Genomic DNA, 23062 nt, shown 5'->3' with positions numbered 1-23062 from the left:
ATAAAAAGTACTTTGTACGAGAATGATAATAATTGATGATCGAACATGGAAATAAAAGAATAGAACACAAAACTCCTCATCTCGTGACAAGAAACGTTAAACGTCGAGGAACCTCATTCATTTCATTCGCTTTCGAAAACACACCTCTCCAAATGTCTAATCCACTCCTTCGTCTTGGAACTTTGGTGTCCCTGAACGGCTGATGTTGCTGGGTGTTCTGCTAAGGGGACTGCTCTGTGAGCTTCCCTTTCGAAGCATGCCGCTCGCTCCGCCGCGGCCCCAGTTACCGTTAGTAACGACTTCAAGGGCGCGAGCCTCAGCGTCGTCACGACGTTGAGCTTCTGATGTGAAGCTCGGACTCAGCTTGCCATTTTCTGGCTCTGGGTTATTCGTGTCGATGAAGCCATCGTCGTTATCACTGTCCAAGTCTGCAAGCTCGTCGTCTACTGTTCGACCTCGAGGGCTGAGACGACTCATGGGTACGTTTTGTGTTGCATCGGCGTATAGGTTAGGATCGCGGCCCAGAACTCGATCAGCCTTACTCATCGTCTTAGGTCCTGCGAGCTTTGGTCCTGGGGTGAAATGCCGTCCTGCACCAGTAGGTCGTTCGGGGACATCAGGGATATCATCTGGGGATCCCCAACCGGCGTTAACCTCGCGAGCTCGTTGTTGTTCTCGCTCAGCCTTGAGTCGGTCCCGCGCCTCAAGCCATTTGCTGCTAGCTTCCCATGTCCAGCCATCTCCTGTTGTGTTGGACACAGGGAAGAACCAAAGCGCAGGTGTAGGCCCAAACAGATGTAACAAGTTGCGTTTCCAGCCAAGATCAAAGACATTGGGGAGCTTCTCAGAGTCCTGTTCGTCGAGATACTCCTCATATCGCCGTTGTCGTTGTTCTCGTTCTCGCTGAGCGTATGAAAGCTGAACAGGGTGAGAACCATCAGGGGGATACGACCGTCGCTCCTCGCCCTCTTCAGGTCGAGTGATACCAGGCAGTGCATTTGTGTGAAAGTCGACGAAATGGCGAGCAGCTTCCGGTACGTTGTTGGCGGGGTTGTGAGCGGAGTTATAGGTCTTGCGCAAGGGCGATAGGTATCGTGTCTTTTCGAGACACTCGATCGTAGTTTGTCCACAACGAGCCAGATGAATATGCCATCCTGTAAAAGCACCCACAACGAGACCAATAATGCCACTGATGACGCTCAACATGATGAAGTTGACGGGCAGGAAAGTATCGATGTATTCCTGATCATCCAGCGCCTCGTACCAAACCCACGATCCGCTGACCGCGAATGACCAGAAGCAGAAGACAGTCGTATAAATGAGGAACAGGAGGAATGCCTTGTGATTGCGCAGGCCGATACATGTTGCTAACCAAGGGCAGTGGTGATCCATCTTTAGAACACATCGTCGACATGTCGAGCAGTGGTGCGCACGATCAGGCTTGCGAGCCTGACACTTCTTGCAGAACCGAAACTCGCCGTTACTCTTGACTGTAAAGGAGGTGCCCTGCGGCGTATTTTGTGTCGGAAGGAGTCCATAACCCATATCGTTCGTCGTTGAGCCGGGAGGTGTAAAGACAGCGGTAGTGTAGCACCAGTTGAGCATGATGTAAAGTACAACGCCTATTATCGAAGAACCGGTGCCTGTAAAGCTGTTAGATGGAAACATCAGCATCAATGCGGTCCAGACTTACCTATCCAACTGCTTTTCCTGCTGGCATTGCCAATACACACAACCACCCAAACCGCCCATGATGTTAGACCGTAAACGAAAGCCAGTGGAAAGTACGTCGCAAAAGTACAACAGCAACGCTCGACCTTGCGCGCCCATCTCCGAGCTGTCGCCATTGCGCCCGCTAATATCTTGTCTCTGTAAACCTCGAGGCCAGTCCAAATACTCTCTCGCTGATCGCTCGTGCAACAAATATTCGGATCTCTATTGGAATTGTCTCGTCATAGCGTTGTTCCAGTGTAGCGAACACAGGGGTATCGTTTAGTCGATCTTGAAGAAGCCGTTATTCGATAGCGGAATCCGGGGAAAGGCCAGAGGAGAAGACAGCAGCAGGCTATGCTGCAAACGCTCAATATCGCACGTGTCTTTTGACGCAAAATACACAAAATTATTAGATGATGAAAGCAAAGTTGAACTGTGAAATATCCTGAAATTAATTACGGGAGTGTTGTCTACTACTCTCACTGTACTGTATTGGATTAGAGTGAAGCTTAGGTCATCAGGGGTCGGTGGGTTCCACATTTAGCTCCGCTCCGGTTCTAAATTTACAACTCCGCCTCTTGAACGCGTAAACCCAACGTGCATCCGCTGCGGCTGTTGTAAGTCGAATCAATGCAATGCTACATAATTTTACAGTGGACGAAGTGCTCAAGATTTCACGGTAATTAATGAATACCTGGGCATCGTCAATCATTCAGCTACTATCTAAGCTCACGTACATTGCCCGGTAGTCTCTCAAGCTCACATCTCAAACTTGCCAATCTCAAATTCATTCTCCGCATCATTCATTCCGCAACTCTACCAATGAATCTTCTTTCCCGCGTAGGGGTCTCCTCCGTTGACCTTGGGGTTCTCCTTCTGCTGAACGAGGTCTGAGCCAGGGCTAGGGCCTTTGCCAAAAGTCTTTGACGTCTCATAGCGAACGGTACCATCCGGGTGTGTCTCTTTGACATCAACCAAGCTGGCGAGAAGCTGGTCCATGTAGGCATTGAACTGCTCCGACTCTCGGATGTGGCACTTGCTGCTGTTGGACTCAACATGCTGGGTGATCGAGGCAAGTGATCCAAACGTGTTGAGACAGTACGGGCAGCGGTACTTGCTCGTAGAGTGAGCCTCAGAGGTGAGGTGGGCGATGAGTCCCTTCGCTGTCTTAAAGGCCTTGCCGCATCTCCCCAAGCGACAGTTGAACTTTTGGGTGTACTCGCAATAAAATCGTCCCACGTTGAAGTTGGGATGTTTGGGGTCGAACTCGCTCATGAGCTCATAGGCAGTTCTGGCGCTGGGAGCAGTGACTTGCTTGAGCTGCTCTTGAGTAGGGCGCTGAGCTGCAGGAGCATCCGGGAACAGATTTTTACCCTGGTTCCAGCTGTTCTCTTTCTTCTCCTTGACGGGCTGGAGCGCGGTAGAACTAGATTTGCCAAGGCTGGGGAACTGACTCTGCTCAATAGTAAAGGGAGCAGGAATGCTTCCGGTTGACTCCCAGGTAGCATCAGGAAGACCCTTGTCCGCATTCTCGGGCATGTACTTTCCGAAGTTGTTCTTGAGAGGCTCTTGGGTCAGAGCAGTGAGGGCCTGGGAAAATCCCATCTTCTCCTCACGCATGGCCTCAATAGTCTTGATACTGAGGATGAGACACTCTTTCTCGACGTGAGTTACGAGTCCACCGACTCGAACGAAGGGGCCCTTTCCACATCCTGTGCAATATAGGTTTTGTTCTTGTGGGTGATCCTGCAGAGGATTTAGCAGGGCAATACAGGAGAAGAGAAGCGATGAAACTAACCTGCTGGATGTGGGTGATTTTGGCGGCTTCGGTGTGAAAGTCAAGACTGCAGAACTGGCAGTGGATATGCTTAGGCTTGCCTTGAGCGCTCATCTTTTCCTTGTGGTCGTGAAGCTGCTGCCACGTTCTAAAGATTCTCTTGCACGGCTCACACCAGAATCTGTTGCTGGAGAGGGTGCCAGACCCCGTTTTATATTCGGAGACCACGACGGCTGACGCGCCATTAGATTTGTGTTTGACGGTTGCCATCTTCCGTTTGGTGAAGAGACGACGGAAAAGATTGGTGTTTGTCTGCGTTAATGCGGATGGATGCAGATGTGGAAACGGAGAGATGCAGGAAGGAGGGTGAAAACGAAATTTATATGCAGGTGAGAACGCAGGCAACAGGTGAATTAGAGCACTGTGACTCACTGTCACTGCGAAGCGCTCCAAACTTACAGAATAAGAAAGTTAATGTGCTCGCAAAAACTTGCGAGGGTACAATAAGTTTGAGGGGATAATAGGAGGTTGAGATAAGAATGGATCAAACCAACGAAAAGCCACGGCAGGCACAATAACCTCAGCGTAAAATGGCAGAGAATGGCTATAGAAATATCCTGATTGCTGGCAATTTACTTCACCTTGAGCATGGTTTTGATACTGGCTCTACTTCTATAATAGGACAGTCGAAATCTACCAACAAAAGGTTAGATTTCACCTCGTTTTCTCGCAAAGAGTTTGAAAGCCAAGCACAGCTCAAACATAGAGTTTAGTGGCAACATTTGCCCAGGGGAGCGGGGCAGAAGACAATATATTCGGAATGGTGCCATAGGGGCACAATGCGAGAGTTCGAGCAACAAACTGTAATGAAGGTTTGGAAACGTGCCCAATGCACAATCACGGCAGGGAATTGTTTGATGACTGCGTTTCCCCTCTGCTTCCTTACAGTTAACTGCATACTGCCGTGTGCTCTGCTTCTTGGTACTGTGATCTGGTTCTCGTATGGTCCCTCATCCATACATCATCTCTCTGTCTATATCCTCGTCCCTCACAGCTGTGATGTCGCCATCCTCATCATCCCCTGAATCATCATCATCCGAATCCTCATTCCCGGATCCCATCTCTTCCAATATCCTAGCCTCTTCTTCTCCCCGCTCAGCCGCGCGGGTTTCCTCAGCTGGCGCACGCTTCGGTCCTGCATTGGGGTCTCTAACACGCACGCTGTAGCCTTTATGCTTGTTCTTCTTTGTTGGCTGCCGCCCGCGAAGTTGCGTAAGCTCCTCGTCTGTGAGACGTAGATTAGGCAGAGGGAGATGGAATGTTGCTTGATTGGATCGCATAGGAGTCTCGTCTCCTGCTTGTAGCGTCATTGCGAAATCTTCTCGCGTAAGGTGTCGATCGAATTGAATGGCAACCAGTTTTGTCTTCATGATGGCTTTGACCTTTGCCCACAGGCCTCCGTGATACCACCCGCTGCTTGGGTCCCATTCGGGACGGATAGCAGCATTCTCAAGAAGATCTTTGAGCAGTGGGTCGGTAATATCGCATACTTGCCACACTTTACCGTCAGTATGAAAGGTGTCGCCGTCAAAAACGTGGCTTTCCGAGAGCTCCTCTAGAAATTCTTTCAACGGGCCCATCTGGACCTTGCGTAGCGATTTCCACGTTTGACCGCGTTGGGCACGCTTCTGCTTAGGAAGCTTAAACATGAGAGTTTGATAAGTTCGATACTTGGGATCTGTTCGTGGATCGATACCATAAGGAACCACACCATCTCTCCATGGCCCTCCTTTGAACTGATAAGCTGCGTAGTTGAGATACTTTTTGAGTTCGTTCCAGTTCTTGAGCTTGCCTCCAAGGTGATTGAGTAGAGACCGTCGTGTCCACACTGGCCGCTCATCGAAGGCCGCTTCGAGTTCAGCCATAATTTCCACCATTCTGGGATCGGTCATATCGGGTTCAAGCTGAGGTCCAGCTGGTGCAGGGTCTTCTGCGCCAATGAAGTAGCCGACTTGCTTCACCGCTGTAGTGTTGACAGTCCCGCCATCTTCAGTGGCACGTACGTAAGGGTTCTGCGAGTATTGGTAGTTGAAAGGGAGGCTCATGTGCGTAAACATTGGCGGTGGTAGAACATCAACATTTGGCCCTTTGTCAGTTCCAGGCTGGAACTTGAACTCCTTTATCTTGTCGACTACAAGCTGTTAGTATCCTTAACAGATTTTGGGCTACAAAACATACCGTCTCCAGGGAGCACTTTGTCCATGTATTGTTGCGCAAATGACGATTTGGACATATCCCAGTAAAAATCTGCCAGTCCACGAAATCGATGTGTGTTCCGAATTACACCAACTGCTTCGACCTGATAATTGTCGACATTGTCTGCCATTGTTCGACGCAATACTTTGGGGTCGTCTAATCTGGCATAAGATGAGACTCTGCTATTTTCTTGTGGTTGATCTTCAGCGTCGTTGATTTCAACATCTCCTTCCCATGGTCCATCAGTACCACGCTTGCGTTTACGCCCCGTTCGTTTTGGAACAGTGATTTTCAGCACCACATTATGACTGCGGGCATTATGTGACATTATAGGCTTGCAGAACGGTATCTCTGGTGTTAAATAGAGGGGAATCGAGTTTCTCCCTGCATCCATGACCTAAATTCCTATTAGCGGAAGTAGATGGTTGAACTGTTATGAGTTCTTACATGTTGGAGATTTGGTACTCGGCCGAATGCCTTGACAGTACGGTCGATGTTTTCAACCACAGCAGGTATCTCGACCGCTCCTAGGGCGCGAGAAGGAACTGTATATCTGGGAGCTGAATCTGGATGAACCGAATCATTGGCTCTTCCACCATTATCATTCTCTAGTTGAGTATCATCCAGGCTTTCATAGCCGTTCTCATCAGACGAAATCTCCATTTTCGCTTGCCGACTGTTATTGTAGTCGCAACATCAAAAGAAAAGGCCCGATTTCTGATGAAAGGAATATCGTTTGTATCTTCATGTAAGTTCTGTTGTCGTCGCCCTATAAACTCTAGGTTGAAAAAACAACACTGACAAGCTCCAGATCCACACCGGAGCTAACGTTTATAGGAGGAAGACGGTGACACAACAGACCCAAGAATAGTGACCAATTGGAACTCGCTGATGAGCCGGACTCTGTGCTGATGCTTCCCAAATTAACGGAGGGGAAGAGTCGATGCCGCTGTTGCATTGGATACGCGATGATGATGACTTGACGTGATTCTCACCAGGTGCCCTTGACGTTGTTTTCGTCGTGGCTGGGGGGGTTATTTCACGCACTGTCTTTCTGAGCTGGAAACACTGGTAGAGGACAGTGCGATTTCGATAAACTTCTGTGGCTGTTTCTGGTCTGTGCTTACGACCTGGCTATCAAACTCCAACGAATACTGGGTTTGAAAGGGTATTGGTATCACGAGGAGAAACAACGAGACGAGAAAAGACTCAAGGTTGAAACATCTGCTTAACTCAAAGCTGATATGATCTGGAGACACACTTTGGAATTCCCATCCTAGCTATGGAATGTTCTAAGCTGTATCCTTCTCTCACCAGAATCTGCACCTGCATGCCTAACAGGACAACTAATAAGCTTACAATCAGTCAATTACTAGAGATAGAGTATCACTGATATGCTCGAGTCCAAAGCACATGCTAACGTTCGTCTGATATCCTTTTTTCTAGAATGGACTTTTGAGATTCTGTTTATCTGCGGCTGAACATTCCCATGTTAAATGCCCGGCCTCTTACACAGCCTACCTGTAATTTCGGCCGCGTGACTGGTTCAACTCACACCTAGTGGCACTCCAACTGACTCCCTTGACGCCCACTTCTTGGCAGATCGGTATTTGATGTCCTTTCAATTGAACTCAGGTAGAACTAACTATAAACAACATCAAGTGATACAAGTAATAGCTAAAAGATAGCTAATATCGAACGCATTAAAGTCTATGTACCTTAAAATTATAGCAAGCATTGATCCAAGACTCTCCCTACTTGCCAGCTCCTACCAAGCATCGGGGTCCATTCAGGAGGGGCACATCCCCCTAATGTGCCTCTGCAGCGCCTCTAGTGGTTTCACCGCCCGTTCCTAGCCATCCCAACCAGGGTCAATCCAATTGAGCTCACCAGTGCATGCCTAGGGGATCTGTTAGCGATACCACAGCATCTGCACACTGTCACTAACAGCTGGTGATATACTCGAACACCATGACCCGAACCTGACCTCCCTCTCCAATAATCGAAGCGCGTTCCCTTCAACTGGAGCTTCCACCCCCCCGCAAAGCACAATACCTACCTACTCTTCGCCGGCGCCCAACGATAATCACGTCCCGTCCGCTACCTACGACAAAGTTTCCGATTTCCTCATCGACGACAACGAGGCTCGAGTCTGAAGCCGCCGTGAGCATCTCGACCACGCCGCGTCCTTGACATTTCTTCTTCTTCGTTCCACTTCCAGTTCTACCTTGCTCCTCTCTACCTTTTGATCTTACTACGTTTCTCCTCCCTAAGACTAGACAGCAGCAGCACCAGGAAGCATCAGCAGAGACCATCCCGGCCGAGCCCCCGTTCCAGTTTCCCACCCTCCTGCGCAAGTACCAGCCAGCGCCTCAGTCAGTACCAGCGCCCAGCACACGCACTGCACCGCACCGCACTTGATTGCACCTCATCTCGACGCACTGTCGCCCAACACCTACCTACCAAAGATCTTCAGCTCTGGCTGGTTCAGTGCTTCATCGTTCTTCTCCTGCATGGGATCAATCGTCGCTTTTCGCTTCCCAAGTAGTCTTTCTACATCAGCTTCCCCAGCCTCATCAGCTTAGAAGCTCTCGCTCTCGCGGTCTTTCGTCCGGCTCTCGACAGCACCACAACGCTCTCGCCAGGCTGGCACCTCTCCTCTTACCTTGAAATCGACCCCTAACAACGATTATCGACATCGCTCATCGCTACGACGCCTCGAATCATCGATATTGTTGCTTGCGCAGCTGTTATCACACCCTCGACGTCCCTTTGCCCCTGACGTCGTTGCCCCGGTGCCCCACTGCCTCATACAGTTGAGCAGCGGGCGTCTTAAACCGCCCCTCCACACGACACGCTGTTGTCCGACAAGATGAAGCGCTTCAGTCAGAGAGTTGTATGTCACTGTTACTTTGTTCTCTACTAGTTCTACTCGTGCTAATGCCATTCAGCTCTCGCGTGGGAAAGATCCAAATAAGTCTTCTAAGAAGAACAAGGATTCCAAGGATGGTACCGCGTCTCCCTCATCACGGGATTCCAATCAGTCACCCGTACTTACGCCGTCATCCTCCACGTCGACCTTGAACGATCCTAGAAACAAACCACTGCCACAGAACAATGCTGGACACGGAGGCGAACACGGTAGTGGCTCGCAGCCCTCCAATCTGTCCAATGTAACTCAGGCCGGTAGCACCCCTGATCGCTTTGCAACTGGAGGTGCTTCGAGCCCCAACGGCGGGAGTGCCAGCTCGAGACTTCCGCCAACTGTTGTCATCAGCCCGACACCAGGTGTAAGTTATAAATCTCACCACTATTCAGTCTCGAGGCTTCGACTAATCACAATTATCACAGCATGTCCCTCCCCCCGGAGCCGCCGAGACGATGCCACACGATTTGGCCCCTCCTAAGGCGGGACAAAAGTCGCTCTTGATCCATCGAGGAATAGATAACCGCGATGCGATTCCCGAGGGACTCAGAACTCCAAAGAGACAGCATTCTTCACGATTCGATATCTCCGCCCATCGCGAGCTCGAGAAGTTGCCTGGATTCCACGAGGTCCCCCCTAACCGACGACAAGAACTCTTCATGCAAAAGATTGATCAGTGCAACGTCATTTTCGACTTTAACGATGCGAGTGGTGACATGAAGTCAAAGGAGATCAAGAGGCTAGCTTTGCACGAGCTACTGGATTATGTCGCCAACAACCGACAAGTTATCACAGAACCCATGTACCCCAAGGTTGTCGACATGTTTGCCAAAAACTTGTTCCGTCCGATCCCTCCTCCAATGAACCCTCAAGGCGAGGCTTTCGATCCCGAAGAGGATGAGCCCGTTCTCGAGGTTGCTTGGCCGCATATCCAGGTCGTTTATGAGTTCTTCCTGCGCTTCATTGAGAGTCAGGATTTCAACACCAACATCGCCAAGGCCTACATTGACCATAGCTTTGTCCTTCAGCTTCTTGAGCTTTTTGACTCAGAGGACCCCCGTGAGCGAGACTTCTTGAAGACCACCCTCCATCGCATTTACGGAAAATTCCTTAACCTACGATCCTTTATTCGACGATCCATCAATAACGTCTTCTTCCAATTCACCTACGAAACCGAGCGATTCAACGGTATTGCTGAGTTACTCGAGATTCTTGGCTCTATTATCAACGGATTTGCTCTCCCTCTGAAGGAGGAGCACAAGATCTTCTTGACCCGAGTGCTATTGCCGCTGCACAAGCCCAAGAGTCTGAGCATGTACCACCCTCAGCTTGCCTACTGTATTGTGCAATTCCTGGAGAAGGATGCTTCTCTTACAGAAGATGTGGGTTAAACTTGTATTTTTCTTTTCTTCTGACGTCATGCTAATCATCGCAGGTGGTCCTGGGACTCCTACGATACTGGCCCAAGGTCAACAGCACAAAGGAGGTCATGTTCCTCAACGAAGTCGAAGACATCTTTGAGGTCATGGACCCTGCAGAGTTTGCAAAGGTTCAAGAACCCCTGTTCCACCAGCTTGCCAAGTCTGTCGCCAGCCCTCACTTCCAGGTTGCCGAGCGAGCGTTGTACTTCTGGAACAACGAGTACTTCTGTAATCTTGTCAGCGACAATGTTGAGATCATTCTGCCCATTATGTTCGCTCCTCTCTACGAGAACTCAAAGGGCCACTGGAACAGGTATGTTACGTTGAATACTCTAAGTAAAGACCATGTCTAACTGTTACAGAACGATCCACGGCATGGTTTACAATGCTATGAAGCTATTCATGGAGATTAACCCACAGTTATTTGATGACTGCTCGCACGACTACACAGAACAGCAGAACAGCGCAGCAGCACGTGAAGCTCTTCGAGAGCGTAAATGGGCTGCTCTGAGCGAGAAGGCCAACCAACAGAGGGAAAGCAATGGCAATGGAACCGCCGAAGCGCCATCAGCACAAAACCATGTCAACCCCATGCCCCGTGTAGACGAAGTCGACCCACAAACCGAGGATAATTCGAAGCGCCTCGACTCGCTTAAGCTGCAAGACGGCCGACCCAATCTCCATGAGCGACAGGAATCTGTAGGATCAACTCGAAGTCGGTAATCCAAGTTAGCAGCTATCCAACATTCGTCAACACATCGAACTTGGATAAGAAAGGGACGAATACCCTTTCCAAAGTCGAATACAGAGGGACGCTGGTGGGTTCGGATAACAATCATTGCTGCATAGTCGTTTGGCAGTGGTATTATGATTATGAGAAGGGATTGGTTTTTCGCGGTTCAATAATGGACTGAAGAACACGCGTACTCGACATACAGTTGCTTTTACTGGGATTGGGACTGGCCAGTGTGAGCACCGTCGCTATATTTCGCCTTTTGACCCCTCAACCTTCTTTCTTGGGTTGCCCCTCAGCTAGACCACATTCAGGGGGGATTGTTCCGGGGGGGACAAAAGCGTGCAGATATTACAATGCTACTGAGTTCCGCTCTGGCTCTCAAGATGACAAGAAAAGAACGCGTGTTTTTATACTATACTGCCTGTCGTGGCATGATGGGAGCCGGGCATTAAAAAAACATGGATTTCTACGCTTCTCGTGTAACTCTTTGGGGCGAATACTTAACTTTGTTCTTTTTCTTCTTCATTTTTTCTTCTTCTGGCTGTCTCACTTTTTCCACCCTTTCGCGACATGGAACCGGGCGCATGGAGGAGCTGTAGGTTCTTCGTTGATCCCGGGTTTGAGTTGTGTTTTTGTGCTTTGCTGTGTGTAAAGACGGAAGAGGAATTGAGGGTCTGCTTGGCTTTACGTAGACGATGAATGAGCAAGACTAAAATAAAAGTCATTACTATTACGACGTTGGTAAATCATGGATCAGATTATGTGTGCAAGATGTGAATCAAATTCAAAGATCTATTATTGGCATGTTGTTGTACATAGTGTATCTTGTTACAAACGTCTCATTGGACACCTTACCATCCTCGACCTCGATCATATCCACCCCTACCTCTACCACGATATCCGTTTCCTCGCCCCCTTCCTTGGTATCCGTTGTGCGGCGGAGGTGGAGGCGGCGGAACATTCCAGCCACCCATCATCTGGCCCATCATGGCTGGGTTAGGGGGGAACCAGCCTGGTGCCATATGAGGAGGAGGCGGCGGTGGTGGCCAAGGACCTTGGTAGCCAGTTGGGGGAGGTGGTGGGACAGGGATGTCTCCTGGTGGCGGGATAGGAAGAAAGGGTGCTGGAGGCGCTTGCTGAGGAAAGGGAGGCGGGCGATGTGGACGGTCTTGGGCGTCTTTGTCCTGAAAGCGTGGAGGTGAACGCGACGGTGATCTGCTGTACCCTGGGCGCTCAAATCGTGCTTTGCGGCTTCGACTTCGACTTCGACTCCGACTGTAGCTGGGACTGCGTGGTCGTTTTGCAATGCGATCGTTATCGGGACTATATGACCGGCTTCGGCTGCGGGATAGACTTCGACCCCTAGAGTCTTGAGAAGCTCTTCGGCGCTTATGCGTAGGCCGTGAAGAACTTCGTGACCGACTACGAGAATAGCTGCGAGATCTCGAGCGCGAACGACCCCTGTCTGTCCCCTTTCTGTCCTTCTTCTTTCTCTCCTTCATTTTCTCGCAAAACTGACGGGACCAACCGTAGTATGTGTCTCCTCCGATAACCTCGCCCGTGATTTCATCCAGAACGACTCGTTCTCCTAACTCATTTAGGTCGTTACCAGGTTCGTCGTTCCACTTTTGCTCCTTCGAGAACATGCGTTCAACCTCTCCCAGGAGGTCTTGTACGGCGTTGACGAGAACTTTGTCTGCAGGACCAGCAGCGAGTTGAATAGGCCGAATCCGGTCGGGAAACATTGGTTTTGTTGAGTTCGGAGTCAGGTGAGGTAGCCACGTTGTTGCGGGTAAATCGTACCACGGTACTGTGCTGTCACCATGGAAGGATGGAAGCGTAAAGGGCGCCTCCTTTGCAAGCTTGAGGCTAACATTGGGTGCGTGCGCTTCTTGGGCAGCCTGAGGAGCGACACCACTTGCGAGAGCATCTTCGAGCTTTTTCGCGAAACTTGACTTGACGTATTGCTGGTTCTCCCACAGGCGAACAAGATCCGCGATCTTTTGCTTATGTTTCGGGCAGTTGTCGAATGCGGCGGCGCTTGCGACCATCCCAGGCAAAACGGGTTCCCAAGCTGTCGCAAATTTGAAGTCGTCATTTCTCGTGACGGCGTGATACAGCACGTCATTTAGGACATACAGGAGATGCAGTCTCCGTCGCTTAAGGCTCGGCCGTGAGCCATCGTCCTGTAGGCTCTTGGATAGGGCGTTGAAGTATTTTGCCAGGGCAGTCGTGCGCGCGGCTGAGGGCGCAATTTTATCGATGATCCAAACCTTGCATTTCTGTTTGACCAAAAAAAGCACGAAAAATTTAGTGACTTCTGCTTGGGTACAGAGGGAAGAGCTTTTCAAGCGATGGAGCAGACCTGGACGTTGGGGCGCGAGCACTTGGCGAGGGCATCTGTAAGGATCGGGAAGAAGGCATCGACTTCTGGACGGCTAAGAGATGTTGGATCGGCGCGGAAGAGAGTGGCAGAGAGAGTGGCCTTTGCGATGGCCAGCTCTGGCGAAGCCATTGTTATGGGTAATCGCTGGAGACTCTAATACGAAGACAATAAAATGTTAAATGAACGAAGTTGATTATTGAAGCAATGGTGGAGCTGAGGCTAAGAAGGCCTCCTTCAACGAATGCGGCTAATTACCGGGTCTCTCGGCACGTGGCTTGGCTGCACAAGCGGTAATTCGAGTATGACGCTCATGACGAGCCGCGAATAACGTCACTTTACCTGTACCATCTCAGAAACATCCCTTACTCAATTTCTCGTAATACTGATTTAGTGACAGTGTGCTAACGTTGCAGTAACACAGAAAAGCGCGATTCTTTCCGTAGAAGCTCCAAGCGAGGTCGGAACCAGGTTCAAGGCTCCACTCCAACCGGTCTTGTCCGTAAAGATGTGTTGCATCTAGCTTATCACCGAATATGACAGCGTTGGTGAGCAAATTTGTGTACAATTGCAGATGAAATAAATTCAGTGTAATAGTTTTCTCAGTTCGAAATATCCAAGCAATCTGAAATCCTTTGCCTTTTCTAGTAATTCATAATGACGATGCGTTAAGGTAGTTGTTATACACAGCTCCAATTCCGAGCCTTCTCCTCATATACACTTTTCCGGATTGTGAGCTTAAGAGAATCGATCTCCCTTTGGACTTCTGTATACACTCGCACTTTCGTATTTGCTCTTCTCTCCAACTCGCTGGCTCTCGGTCTCAGGCGCATGTCTCGTAGGGGCAGGGTCACTGCTTGCTTCTTGGCTTGGGGAGCCGGTGCTATCGGTGCGGGCAGGGCTTCCGTTGCCCTCTGTGGTTTCCAAGTTCTCAATCATCTGTCTCTTCTTGCGGTGGGCTTCCATCTTGGCCTGTCGGTCGGCGTTGATCTGCTGCTTAGCGAAGTAGTAGGCACCGCCACCAGCTGTGATATGGTCAATTGATTGTGCTAGGGAAGAAGGGATTGTGAGGTTATTTACCGACGCAAAGAGAGCCCCAGCCCAGCCTAAAGTTAACATTGTCAGCTTGGAACTGCTAGAGATCGGGGGAGCGGAAATCGGAGACGCAAAAGTACGAACCAGAAAGATTTAACCTAGAGCAGTCAGTATCAACGGCGCAATAATCAAATTTGTCTCGTTCTAAACTTACAGTGTTCATTTTGGCGATAATCAGCACTTCAGATTGATGTTGAAATTTTTGAAAGCGAAAACCGGGACGCAGGATTGAAAGATTGTTAGAGGCAGGGTTTTGTTAAGGTGTAAGTGGAATGGCCTGACATGATGAACCGAGAGGTTCCTTTCGAGGTCCAGACCTTGCCGCTTGGCGCCGGATTTGGTACGTACCGTTGAAGAGGTCCGGTGGTTTTCAGTGCTTGACTTGACCATCTCCCGCCGCTAGAACAGTTTCACCTTGGGGCGTTGCGGCAACCACAAACTGCCGTTAGAAAGGTCATAGGCATCGCTTTTACAGGGATCAATTCATTTGTGCTTTGATGGCACGCGGCGAGTTGAATCTGAACTTTATGATACGTGAACTCTCTCTTGGCTCGATCGGCACTTGATTCCTTGGGGCCAGTCGACAATCTGGAGTTAAGTCTTATGATGAGTTTTGAGTACCTATCTTGAGGCCATCTCTAACAAATATCTGTAGAGCTTTCTCCGAGTTGCAGGTAAATATGTGCAACTGTTTCATGACAGTCGATCAACAGGTACAACGACTAAATCGGACAATTTTCAGTATCCTTTAGCATGATATAGGTTTCAGCGTAAGTGAGGGCAACATAACTTACCACAGGCCTCGGAATAACCTTAAACTATTTACAACAATGTTTTTCTTAGCGATTATCCTTATATCATGACGTCCCTTGTTTTTTACTGACCGCGTGGACATCTTGAACTTTGATGGTTTCCCCGCTGATACACCCCTGAAGCCTTAGCGGAAATCACTGACCCTGGTAGCTCTACAGTGCATCATTCATGAAACGAACATATATGCACAGTACTGACCTCTTGCAAAATACATGTCTCTACAGTGCCAAGAACTACGCTAGACGCACCCACTTATGACATAAGGGTGGCTCAGCCAGCTCGAAATTGTGAGAGACCACGCAAGACAACTCGCAGCAAGATCGACATTGAAGCCACGAGGAGAATAGGGGACTTTGAATGAGAAAAAAACAAGACACTTCTCCAAAACATCCCTCGCTAGTTTTCCACGCACTTCCACCACGATATCGACGATACGAGACTCTTTGGGTTCTCGCCAAAGGCCCCTGTCATTAACATTAACATCACCCACCCGCTCTTTCGTCGACCCCCAACGTTCCTTGTCACTGCCCAGTGCCGACTTTTGGAGCTTTAACTTACCGTCCCGAATTCTGGCTCTTCATTACACTCCCTTTGCTTGACTCTGGCTTACTACGACCTGTCGCGCCGGATTCAGCTTCAACTTTCGACTGTTGATGCCTTCATGAGTGAGACGACTGGGCGTGGGTGTAGCGGGTAGAGTCACCCTCGACCCTCGCTGTCGAGAGGAAGCATTTGTCTTATTATCATGGAGCCAACCAATGGAGAAGGGCCTGATGGCTCTTCACTTGTATGGCCTCCCATTGTCTCAGGTATCTATAAAGCTAACAGTCCTGCAGAAGCCGGTATCCTCGTTACGAGCCCGATTTGAGAACATGGGCAACTCGACCAACTCCAACGTCAGCAAACCTGTCGATGTTCCACCTCCTACAGCTCCAGCTGCCACCGGGCCTCCTTCACGGCCTATCTCCCCAGCTCCCAAACCGAACCGTCTACGTGATTTCAAGCCTGGACAAGAAGTGCCGCCGGCCAGTCCTTCGACCCCAGCAATCCCTGCGAGACCAAAGCCTAAACCAGCGGCACTGTCTGTGAATCACGATGCCCCTCCCCCACCGACGTCCGCACGACCAGCTCCGACCCCGAAACCACAACCAGTTCAGCTGCAACAACCACCTGCATCGGCTACGCTTCCAGCTGTGACAGTTCTTCCACCTCAATCACCACCCAAGGGTCGAATATCAGCACTCGCAGTTGGAGACCAGCCTTCATTCGTAAACCCAGATGCTGTCGCGACACCTCAAACACCAACCGGCGGTAGCCGATCATTCAAGATTCCAAGTCGATCACTTAATACTTCACCATCTCTCAGTACTCCTAAGTCTCCTCGCCCTGGCGGTTCGAGGCCACCGTCACCGCCTCCACCTAGACGTTCTGGGGAGCTGATCAGGACTCGAGAACCCAAGGTTCCTCCGCCGCCGCCAGCCCCTCGCAATGAAAAGGCACTGATACCTGCGCCTCCCAAGATCACATCTCTTTCTGGGCCAACAGTCATTGGGAAGGGCAGCATCTCCCAGGAAAACTCGCCGTTTAACAGTCCCCCGAGTAGCTTGGGATCTGGAGAGGAGACACCTCCAAAACTACCAACACGGCCAAGGCCACAATCGCACATTGAACCAAGCAGGCCAAAATCTGTGGTTGTGGGTTTTGATCCTCCGCCTGTTCATCATTCGATCACGACTATGAGAAAGGATCGTGAAGAGGCCAATGGGTTCTCAAGAGGCAATATAACTCCTCAGGTAACTGGCGAGCCTCGGCCAGCACTACCAGCAAGACCTACAAACTTTGACATCCCGCCTCGACCTCCTCCAGTAAACAATAATAGTAATAGCATGCCACCTCCCCCACGACCACAACGCCCAGCTGCAACGACAGCAGTGCAAGCCGTCGATCCGGCGCCTACTTCTTCACCCCCCAAGCGAGTGGTTTCAACGCCTACGACACAGCAACCTCAGCAACAGCTTGCGGCTCCTTCACGAGGTCATGGCAGGTCTATGACGATAGATAGAGCATCTGACCGAACACCAGCCGAGTTCCGTATTGCCCCGACGACCGTTGCCGCCCCGATTGCTGCTGCCACACCTCCAAAGTCTGTACAGTCCACTCCAGTAGTTGCCGCAAAGATTGCTCCAAAGGCTGAGCCTATCCATCACGTCACGACATATCCCGAGGCTTCAAACACCAATCGACGACCACCCTTCAGCAAGCATGGAACTTATGAGATTCCAACAAAGTATGATGCGAGAAGTTTCGACGTTTGTGGTGAATTTATTTGCGCCAGTGGTTACATGACAAGAGTTTGGAGTCTCATTGACGGCGAGCAAATCATGAGCTTGCAGCATACTGAGGGAGTCAAGGCGACCGCGGTAAGCTTCAAACCTGCTGCTGATCCGCGAGAAGAAGGCAAGAAGCTATGGATCGGTACCAATACAGGAGACCTCATGGAAGTCGAGGTGGCGACACATGCCATAACACCAAGCAAGCCAAATGTCCATGGTCGAAACGAAGTTGTACGAATATTCAGGCATTGGAACGAAATCTGGACTATGGATGAATCAGGAACACTACTTGTGTGGGGACCGGATGAGAAAGCAGTTGCAAACATTACAGGACATCCCACTCAGAGCTACAAGCTTCCAAAAGGACACACACATTCCATGGTTATTGGGGATTATCTTTGGCATGCGACAGGCAAGGAGATTCGAGTATTCGCGCCTACAGCCGATGGGCGAACCCAATTCCAAGTGCTCGTTCGTCCCCTGATAGCGGATAATGCCGGCGAGGTTACTTCAGGCACTCTTGTCAAGTCGCATCCGGATAAGGTCTTCTTTGGTCATGTGGACGGCAAGGTGACTGTCTACAATACCAATGACTATTCATGTGTGATGATGATGAATATCAGCACATGGAAGATCAACGCACTAGCGAGTGCAGGTAACTACATCTGGGCGGCATATAACACGGGTAAAATATGTGTGTATGACGTGGAAGAGGCACCTTGGGTCATTCTCAAAGAGTGGCAGGGGCATGAAAATCCCATTGTCAAGATGGCCGCCGACCCCTCTTGCTCATATTTCCTGGATCGACAGCAAATCATTTCTTTGGGGGCTGATAACAAGATCAAGGCATGGGATGGCTTGCTTGAGGATGACTTCCTCGAAGATTCAATGAAGTCGAAAGATACTCAATACTGCGACTTCGACGAAATCCGAGCCCTATTCTTTACTTGGAATGCTGGAGCATCGACGCCTTCGAGTCTACGACATTCCGGTGGCGATTCGACATTCTTTCAGGATCTTGTTCAGTCAAGCGGTTCGCCAGATATCCTTGTGTTTGGTTTCCAGGAACTCGTGGACTTGGAGGACAAGAAGTTGACGGCCAAGCGATTCTTGAAGCCCAAGAAGAAAGAAGCCGGAACAGACCAGGAACGAATGAGCCACCAGTATCGAGACTGGCGTGACTTTTTGATGAAGACCCTCGATGACTACATGCCAGCAGACGATTTATATCACCTCCTTCACACAGCGCCTATGGTTGGGTTGTTTACCTGTGTCTTTGTGAAGGCAACCCTGCGCGACAGGATCAGGGGCCTCCAAGGCGCCGAAGTCAAGCGAGGAATGGGTGGTTTGCACGGTAACAAGGGCTGTGTTGCGGTACGCTTCCGAGTTGATGACACTTCCATCTGTCTCGTCAATTGTCATTTGGCTGCCGGACAGTCACAAGCGAACGCCCGACACAATGACATTGCTGCCATTCTTGAAGCTAATTTATTTGCTGTTGAACGAGATTCTGCAGCTCGCATTGACAGCTTCGTTGGTGGCGGTGATGGCAGTCTAATCATGGATCATGAGCTGTGTATTCTCAATGGCGACTTGAACTATAGAATTGACACCATGTCTCGTGATACTGTTGTCACAGCAGTCAAACAGAACAATCTGGGCAAACTTCTCGAACGAGATCAGCTTCTGGTGGCACGAAGACGAAACCCAGCATTCAAGCTTCGAGCCTTTGAAGAAATGCCCATTACATTCGCGCCAACTTACAAGTACGACGTTGGTACTGACAACTACGACACCAGCGAGAAGAGACGAAGCCCTGCCTGGTGTGATCGACTCCTATACAGAGGACGAGGCCGTGTTGAGCAATATGATTACAGACGGCATGAGGTCCGAGTGAGTGACCACCGTCCTGTAACTGGAGCTTTCAACCTCTGGGTCAAGAAGGTCGATCCAAGAGGTCGAGCAACAGCTTGGATGGAAAGCCAACAGAGCTTCGAAGATATGCGGGAGAAGGAAACGTCCGAAGACAAGTGAGTTTGAACGTGCTTCATCGACTGTGCCGAACTAACAAGAAAACAGACTTTTGTTCTTAAGGGATATTTGCGGCTTTGACGAAGAGACGAGCAAGAGGCTCATTAGAGAGAAGTCAGCGAGACGTGACAACCGCAGTCCCGTTCGCGCCTAGTTATCTACTCAATACCCAGACGGCAAAGTCGTCTTCATTGCTAAAACACAGCACAGAAAAGAAAGACATAAGAGGCGTATGAACGAGTTGGATTGATGATTTATCGGAGTAAAAAGCAGGTTGGGGAGACTTCTCAAGGAATGCGGATGTGATGGTGAGTATCACGGATAAGGGCGTGCGCAGGCGATAGACTAGTTGTTTTTACTACATTTCTTGTCTTTGTTGATAGCTGGAAGTACTTTAGACATTGACATGGGCACATGAGAGGATTGTGGACATTTATGATAGACGTTTGGTCACCCAAGAAGAAAGAGATACTGGGAACAGCTGATGATGAAAGATGAGATAAAGGAAAATATAAGACATTGAAGTGTCGGGCAGCCTAGTATGTGACTTTGAATGTTGACTTATAGCTCCCAACATCAAGTGACTGGAGCTGACAGATATGATCAGCTCTAGCGGTGAGCTGCCCTCGTTCGGTTATCTCAAGTGTAGATTTCGGAAGCTCTACTGAGATTATAAAGTCAATTCACCCTAAAGCGAGATTGATCATGCCATAATGCATCATTATCGACCTGTGCATCCCGATATCCAGGAGAATAGGGTAACTCGTTTGTAAGTGGTCTACATCAATATTATCACGCTGGCGGCTACAACGTTTGTTGGAAGCGAAATACGAAATACCCGACCAACGCAAGTTAATGATAAGTGTTGGTATAAAGAATACGATTACGAGCTTTGGAGCGGCTACATACATCAAAATGCATGTCAGCCTGCATTTGTCTCAAGCTGGAGGCCAACTTCGCGCGATGGATGGAGGATAGACGCCCCGCATCATCCGAAGTCCCCTGAAAATTACTGGAATGCCCCTGCAATCGCAGCCAGCGGAAGCCGTTCCCGCAGGTCAATTCGTTGTGGGATTGGAAGGGGATTGGCTGGCTCGTGTGCGGCTCCTTGTTGAGCCCGTTGCCAAGTCACCTAATTCGTGAATAGATAAAGCCATCAATTTATCTTCTCCTGAGCTGAGATGAGAGATTGATTTTGAATTCTTTCTCCAATCCTGTTTCCGTTGATTGTATCAGTTGAAAGAGACTGACAAGAGATTAGAATTGGAGTCTCTACGGACATTTTTTGGCGGATTTGCTCATCATAGACTCGTCAGCCTTGACTAATTACTCAGGTTGATCGAGCGGTGAGACTCAACTTATCTCCTTCACCCTTTCAAAGCTCGACCTCAAGAAAAGTCCTGAAAATGGCGAGCTCAACAGAAAACACGGCTGGTCCTCGAAAGACACCAATTGCCAGCCCAGGACCCAATAGCAAACCTCTCCCAAGGCCGGAATTGACAGATGAGCAAAAGACAAAGTATGAGGCTCTGCTAGAGCAAGTCAAGGGTATCACCGAGATCCAATGCGAGAAGAAGGCCGATGAGGAGGACAAATCAGGCCCCATCACTGATCACGAGCGCTCATGGCTCACCCGCGAGTGTCTACTCCGTTATCTCCGCGCTACAAAGTGGTCAGTCGACGACTCTGCCAAGCGGCTCAAGGCAACTCTCGCATGGCGTCGAGAGTACGGTCTTGAGGGTTTCACGCCTGAGTACATTTCACCCGAGCAGGAGACTGGAAAGCAAATGATCATTGGGTATGATCGTCAGGGTCGGCCCTGTCAGTATCTTAACCCGGCGAGACAAAACACGGATACCAGTCCCCGACAGCTGCATCACTTGTTCTACATGGTCGAGCGGGTGACGGATCTTATGCCGCCTGGAGTGGAGATGCTGAGCCTCATGATCAATTTCAAGCCCAGCAAGGAGCGCAAGAACACGAGTGTGCCTGTATCTGTTGCGCGAGAGGTGTTGCATATTCTGCAGAACCACTATCCTGAGAGACTAGGCAAGGCTCTTATCATCAACGGTGAGTACTGTGTATCTCTTGTAACGAAGAACAGAACTGACAATATCAGTACCGTGGATCGTATGGGGCTTCTTCAAAATCATCACCCCCTTCATCGACCCCGTGACGCGCGAGAAGCTCAAGTTCAATGAAGACATGAAGCAGTACGTTCCTCCTGAGCAGCTGTGGAGCCTCGACTGGGGCGGTGATATGGACTTTGAGTATGACCACGAGACATACTGGCCAGCGCTGAACGAGCTGTGCCGCCAGAAGCGTGACGAAAAGTACCGACGGTGGGAGGCAGCTGGCAAGGAGATTGGCGAGAGCGAGGATTACCTCGCGGGTGGAACGGATGTCAGTGTCAAGGGATTCAAGTTTGGTGAAGATGCTGGTGTTAAGGATGTGCAGGAAAAGCTGGCGGAGACTAAGCTGGAGGAGCAGCCTGTTGCAGCTTAGGTGTACGGTGATATCACGCGTGTTTTTGGGTGAGGTGATAGATGGTTGAGCGTGTGTCTATGTGCTAGGGCGGAGTGGCGTTGAGCCTCATCGAAACTAGAGCAGGCTATCGTGGGGGATCGACCGGTTTATACAGTTCTGAGGACGCCTGCTCGCATAGTCGGCATGTTATAGACATTTTTCGTATTATTTCCCTCAGATTGGTCAGCAGGAGACTTGAATCAGAGGAAGAGGGCAATGCTCGAATGGTGCCCGTGAATCAGCTCACTGAGGCCCGGCATGGTGGTGATAGTGAATATTCTGCTACATCAAGGGCGATTGGCTTGGATTACTCATGTTAACTTCTTTACTCTGTCTTGCATCACTGCGTGATACTTCACAGGGCGCTTGGCGTATCGGCGTACCTGTATCAATATTCACAAGCGTTCATGTCCACCATGGCTGAGTATCAGTCTCACGCACCAATCATTTCGAAAAGAATTCTCCGAGCATGTTCACCAGTCTTATTCATATGCAACTGACATAAGACCAAATGTAACCAAGTCCTAGTGATATGACAATTCACAAAGTGCATCAGAGCCTCACCCCCAAGCTTATTCGGGCGCAACGGTTCGCGACATGTATTCCGAATCGAACAAGCGTCAAGGTATGCAAAGACACAATAGGAAAAGCCGAGGTCATTTGGTCACCTCCAGCTTATGCCCATTCCTTTCAAGCCCCTCTTCTCGTCTACAGGTCCAGGGTGAAGATGCACGACACAAGGCTGAATGGCATGTAAGTCGTCGTAATCGGAGTGAAGTCTCCCCAATTCCGCTAAAGGCTAACAGTTATTTTTTTTGTTTACAGAAGATCCAAACAAAAAAAAAACAAGACACATCTGACCCGAAAAGCAGGCCAAAACAACCTCCATCTTTCGTAGCGTTAATGCTGCCTGTTGGTTTTGCCTCTCGTTGCATGCGGTGCCTCAAAATGAGAAATCTAGCCACTCACACGAATTGGCACTCACACACTCTGTAGAGATAGGCAATGAGCGCGACCTAAGCAATTCATGCACAACAAACTCGTCGGATTAA

The 23062-nt window shown here is 49.7% G+C and overlaps 8 protein-coding genes across 8 annotated transcripts; 3 read left to right on the top strand and 5 right to left on the bottom strand.

Moving 5' to 3' along the window:
• Nucleotides 1-156: 156 nt before the first annotated feature.
• FMAN_05540 (uncharacterized protein) lies at nucleotides 157-1847 on the bottom strand (the record flags this gene model as incomplete). The annotated part of the gene is made up of 2 exons (XM_041827790.1): nucleotides 157-1643; nucleotides 1694-1847. The coding sequence occupies 2 exons, from the start codon at nucleotides 1845-1847 to the stop codon at nucleotides 157-159; spliced, it is 1641 nt and encodes a 546-aa protein (XP_041678718.1).
• A 682-nt stretch (nucleotides 1848-2529) lies between these two features.
• Nucleotides 2530-3760, bottom strand: FMAN_05541 (uncharacterized protein; the record flags this gene model as incomplete). Its single annotated transcript, XM_041827789.1, has 2 exons — nucleotides 2530-3459; nucleotides 3512-3760. The coding sequence occupies 2 exons, from the start codon at nucleotides 3758-3760 to the stop codon at nucleotides 2530-2532; spliced, it is 1179 nt and encodes a 392-aa protein (XP_041678717.1).
• A 740-nt stretch (nucleotides 3761-4500) lies between these two features.
• On the bottom strand, nucleotides 4501-6409 carry FMAN_05542 (uncharacterized protein; the record flags this gene model as incomplete). The annotated part of the gene is made up of 3 exons (XM_041827788.1): nucleotides 4501-5681; nucleotides 5729-6143; nucleotides 6194-6409. The coding sequence occupies 3 exons, from the start codon at nucleotides 6407-6409 to the stop codon at nucleotides 4501-4503; spliced, it is 1812 nt and encodes a 603-aa protein (XP_041678716.1).
• Nucleotides 6410-8618: 2209 nt separating this feature from the next.
• FMAN_05543 (uncharacterized protein) lies at nucleotides 8619-10816 on the top strand (the record flags this gene model as incomplete). Its single annotated transcript, XM_041827787.1, has 5 exons — nucleotides 8619-8642; nucleotides 8698-9036; nucleotides 9098-10054; nucleotides 10108-10406; nucleotides 10456-10816. The coding sequence occupies 5 exons, from the start codon at nucleotides 8619-8621 to the stop codon at nucleotides 10814-10816; spliced, it is 1980 nt and encodes a 659-aa protein (XP_041678715.1).
• An 864-nt stretch (nucleotides 10817-11680) lies between these two features.
• On the bottom strand, nucleotides 11681-13344 carry FMAN_05544 (uncharacterized protein; the record flags this gene model as incomplete). Its single annotated transcript, XM_041827785.1, has 2 exons — nucleotides 11681-13111; nucleotides 13195-13344. 2 exons carry the CDS (start codon nucleotides 13342-13344, stop codon nucleotides 11681-11683), a joined length of 1581 nt encoding a protein of 526 aa, XP_041678714.1.
• Nucleotides 13345-13950: 606 nt separating this feature from the next.
• On the bottom strand, nucleotides 13951-14470 carry FMAN_05545 (uncharacterized protein; the record flags this gene model as incomplete). Its single annotated transcript, XM_041827784.1, has 4 exons — nucleotides 13951-14237; nucleotides 14293-14318; nucleotides 14392-14405; nucleotides 14462-14470. The coding sequence occupies 4 exons, from the start codon at nucleotides 14468-14470 to the stop codon at nucleotides 13951-13953; spliced, it is 336 nt and encodes a 111-aa protein (XP_041678713.1).
• A 1395-nt stretch (nucleotides 14471-15865) lies between these two features.
• FMAN_05546 (uncharacterized protein) lies at nucleotides 15866-19638 on the top strand (the record flags this gene model as incomplete). The annotated part of the gene is made up of 3 exons (XM_041827783.1): nucleotides 15866-15907; nucleotides 15957-19483; nucleotides 19533-19638. 3 exons carry the CDS (start codon nucleotides 15866-15868, stop codon nucleotides 19636-19638), a joined length of 3675 nt encoding a protein of 1224 aa, XP_041678712.1.
• Nucleotides 19639-20890: 1252 nt separating this feature from the next.
• Nucleotides 20891-21989, top strand: FMAN_05547 (uncharacterized protein; the record flags this gene model as incomplete). Its single annotated transcript, XM_041827782.1, has 2 exons — nucleotides 20891-21554; nucleotides 21604-21989. 2 exons carry the CDS (start codon nucleotides 20891-20893, stop codon nucleotides 21987-21989), a joined length of 1050 nt encoding a protein of 349 aa, XP_041678711.1.
• Between the last annotated feature and the right edge of the window lie 1073 nt (nucleotides 21990-23062).

This window comes from Fusarium mangiferae (assembly GCF_900044065.1).
Source record: "Fusarium mangiferae strain MRC7560 genome assembly, contig: FMAN_scaffold002, whole genome shotgun sequence".
NCBI lineage: Eukaryota > Fungi > Ascomycota > Sordariomycetes > Hypocreales > Nectriaceae > Fusarium > Fusarium mangiferae.
This window is presented reverse-complemented; position numbering and strand designations above follow the sequence as displayed.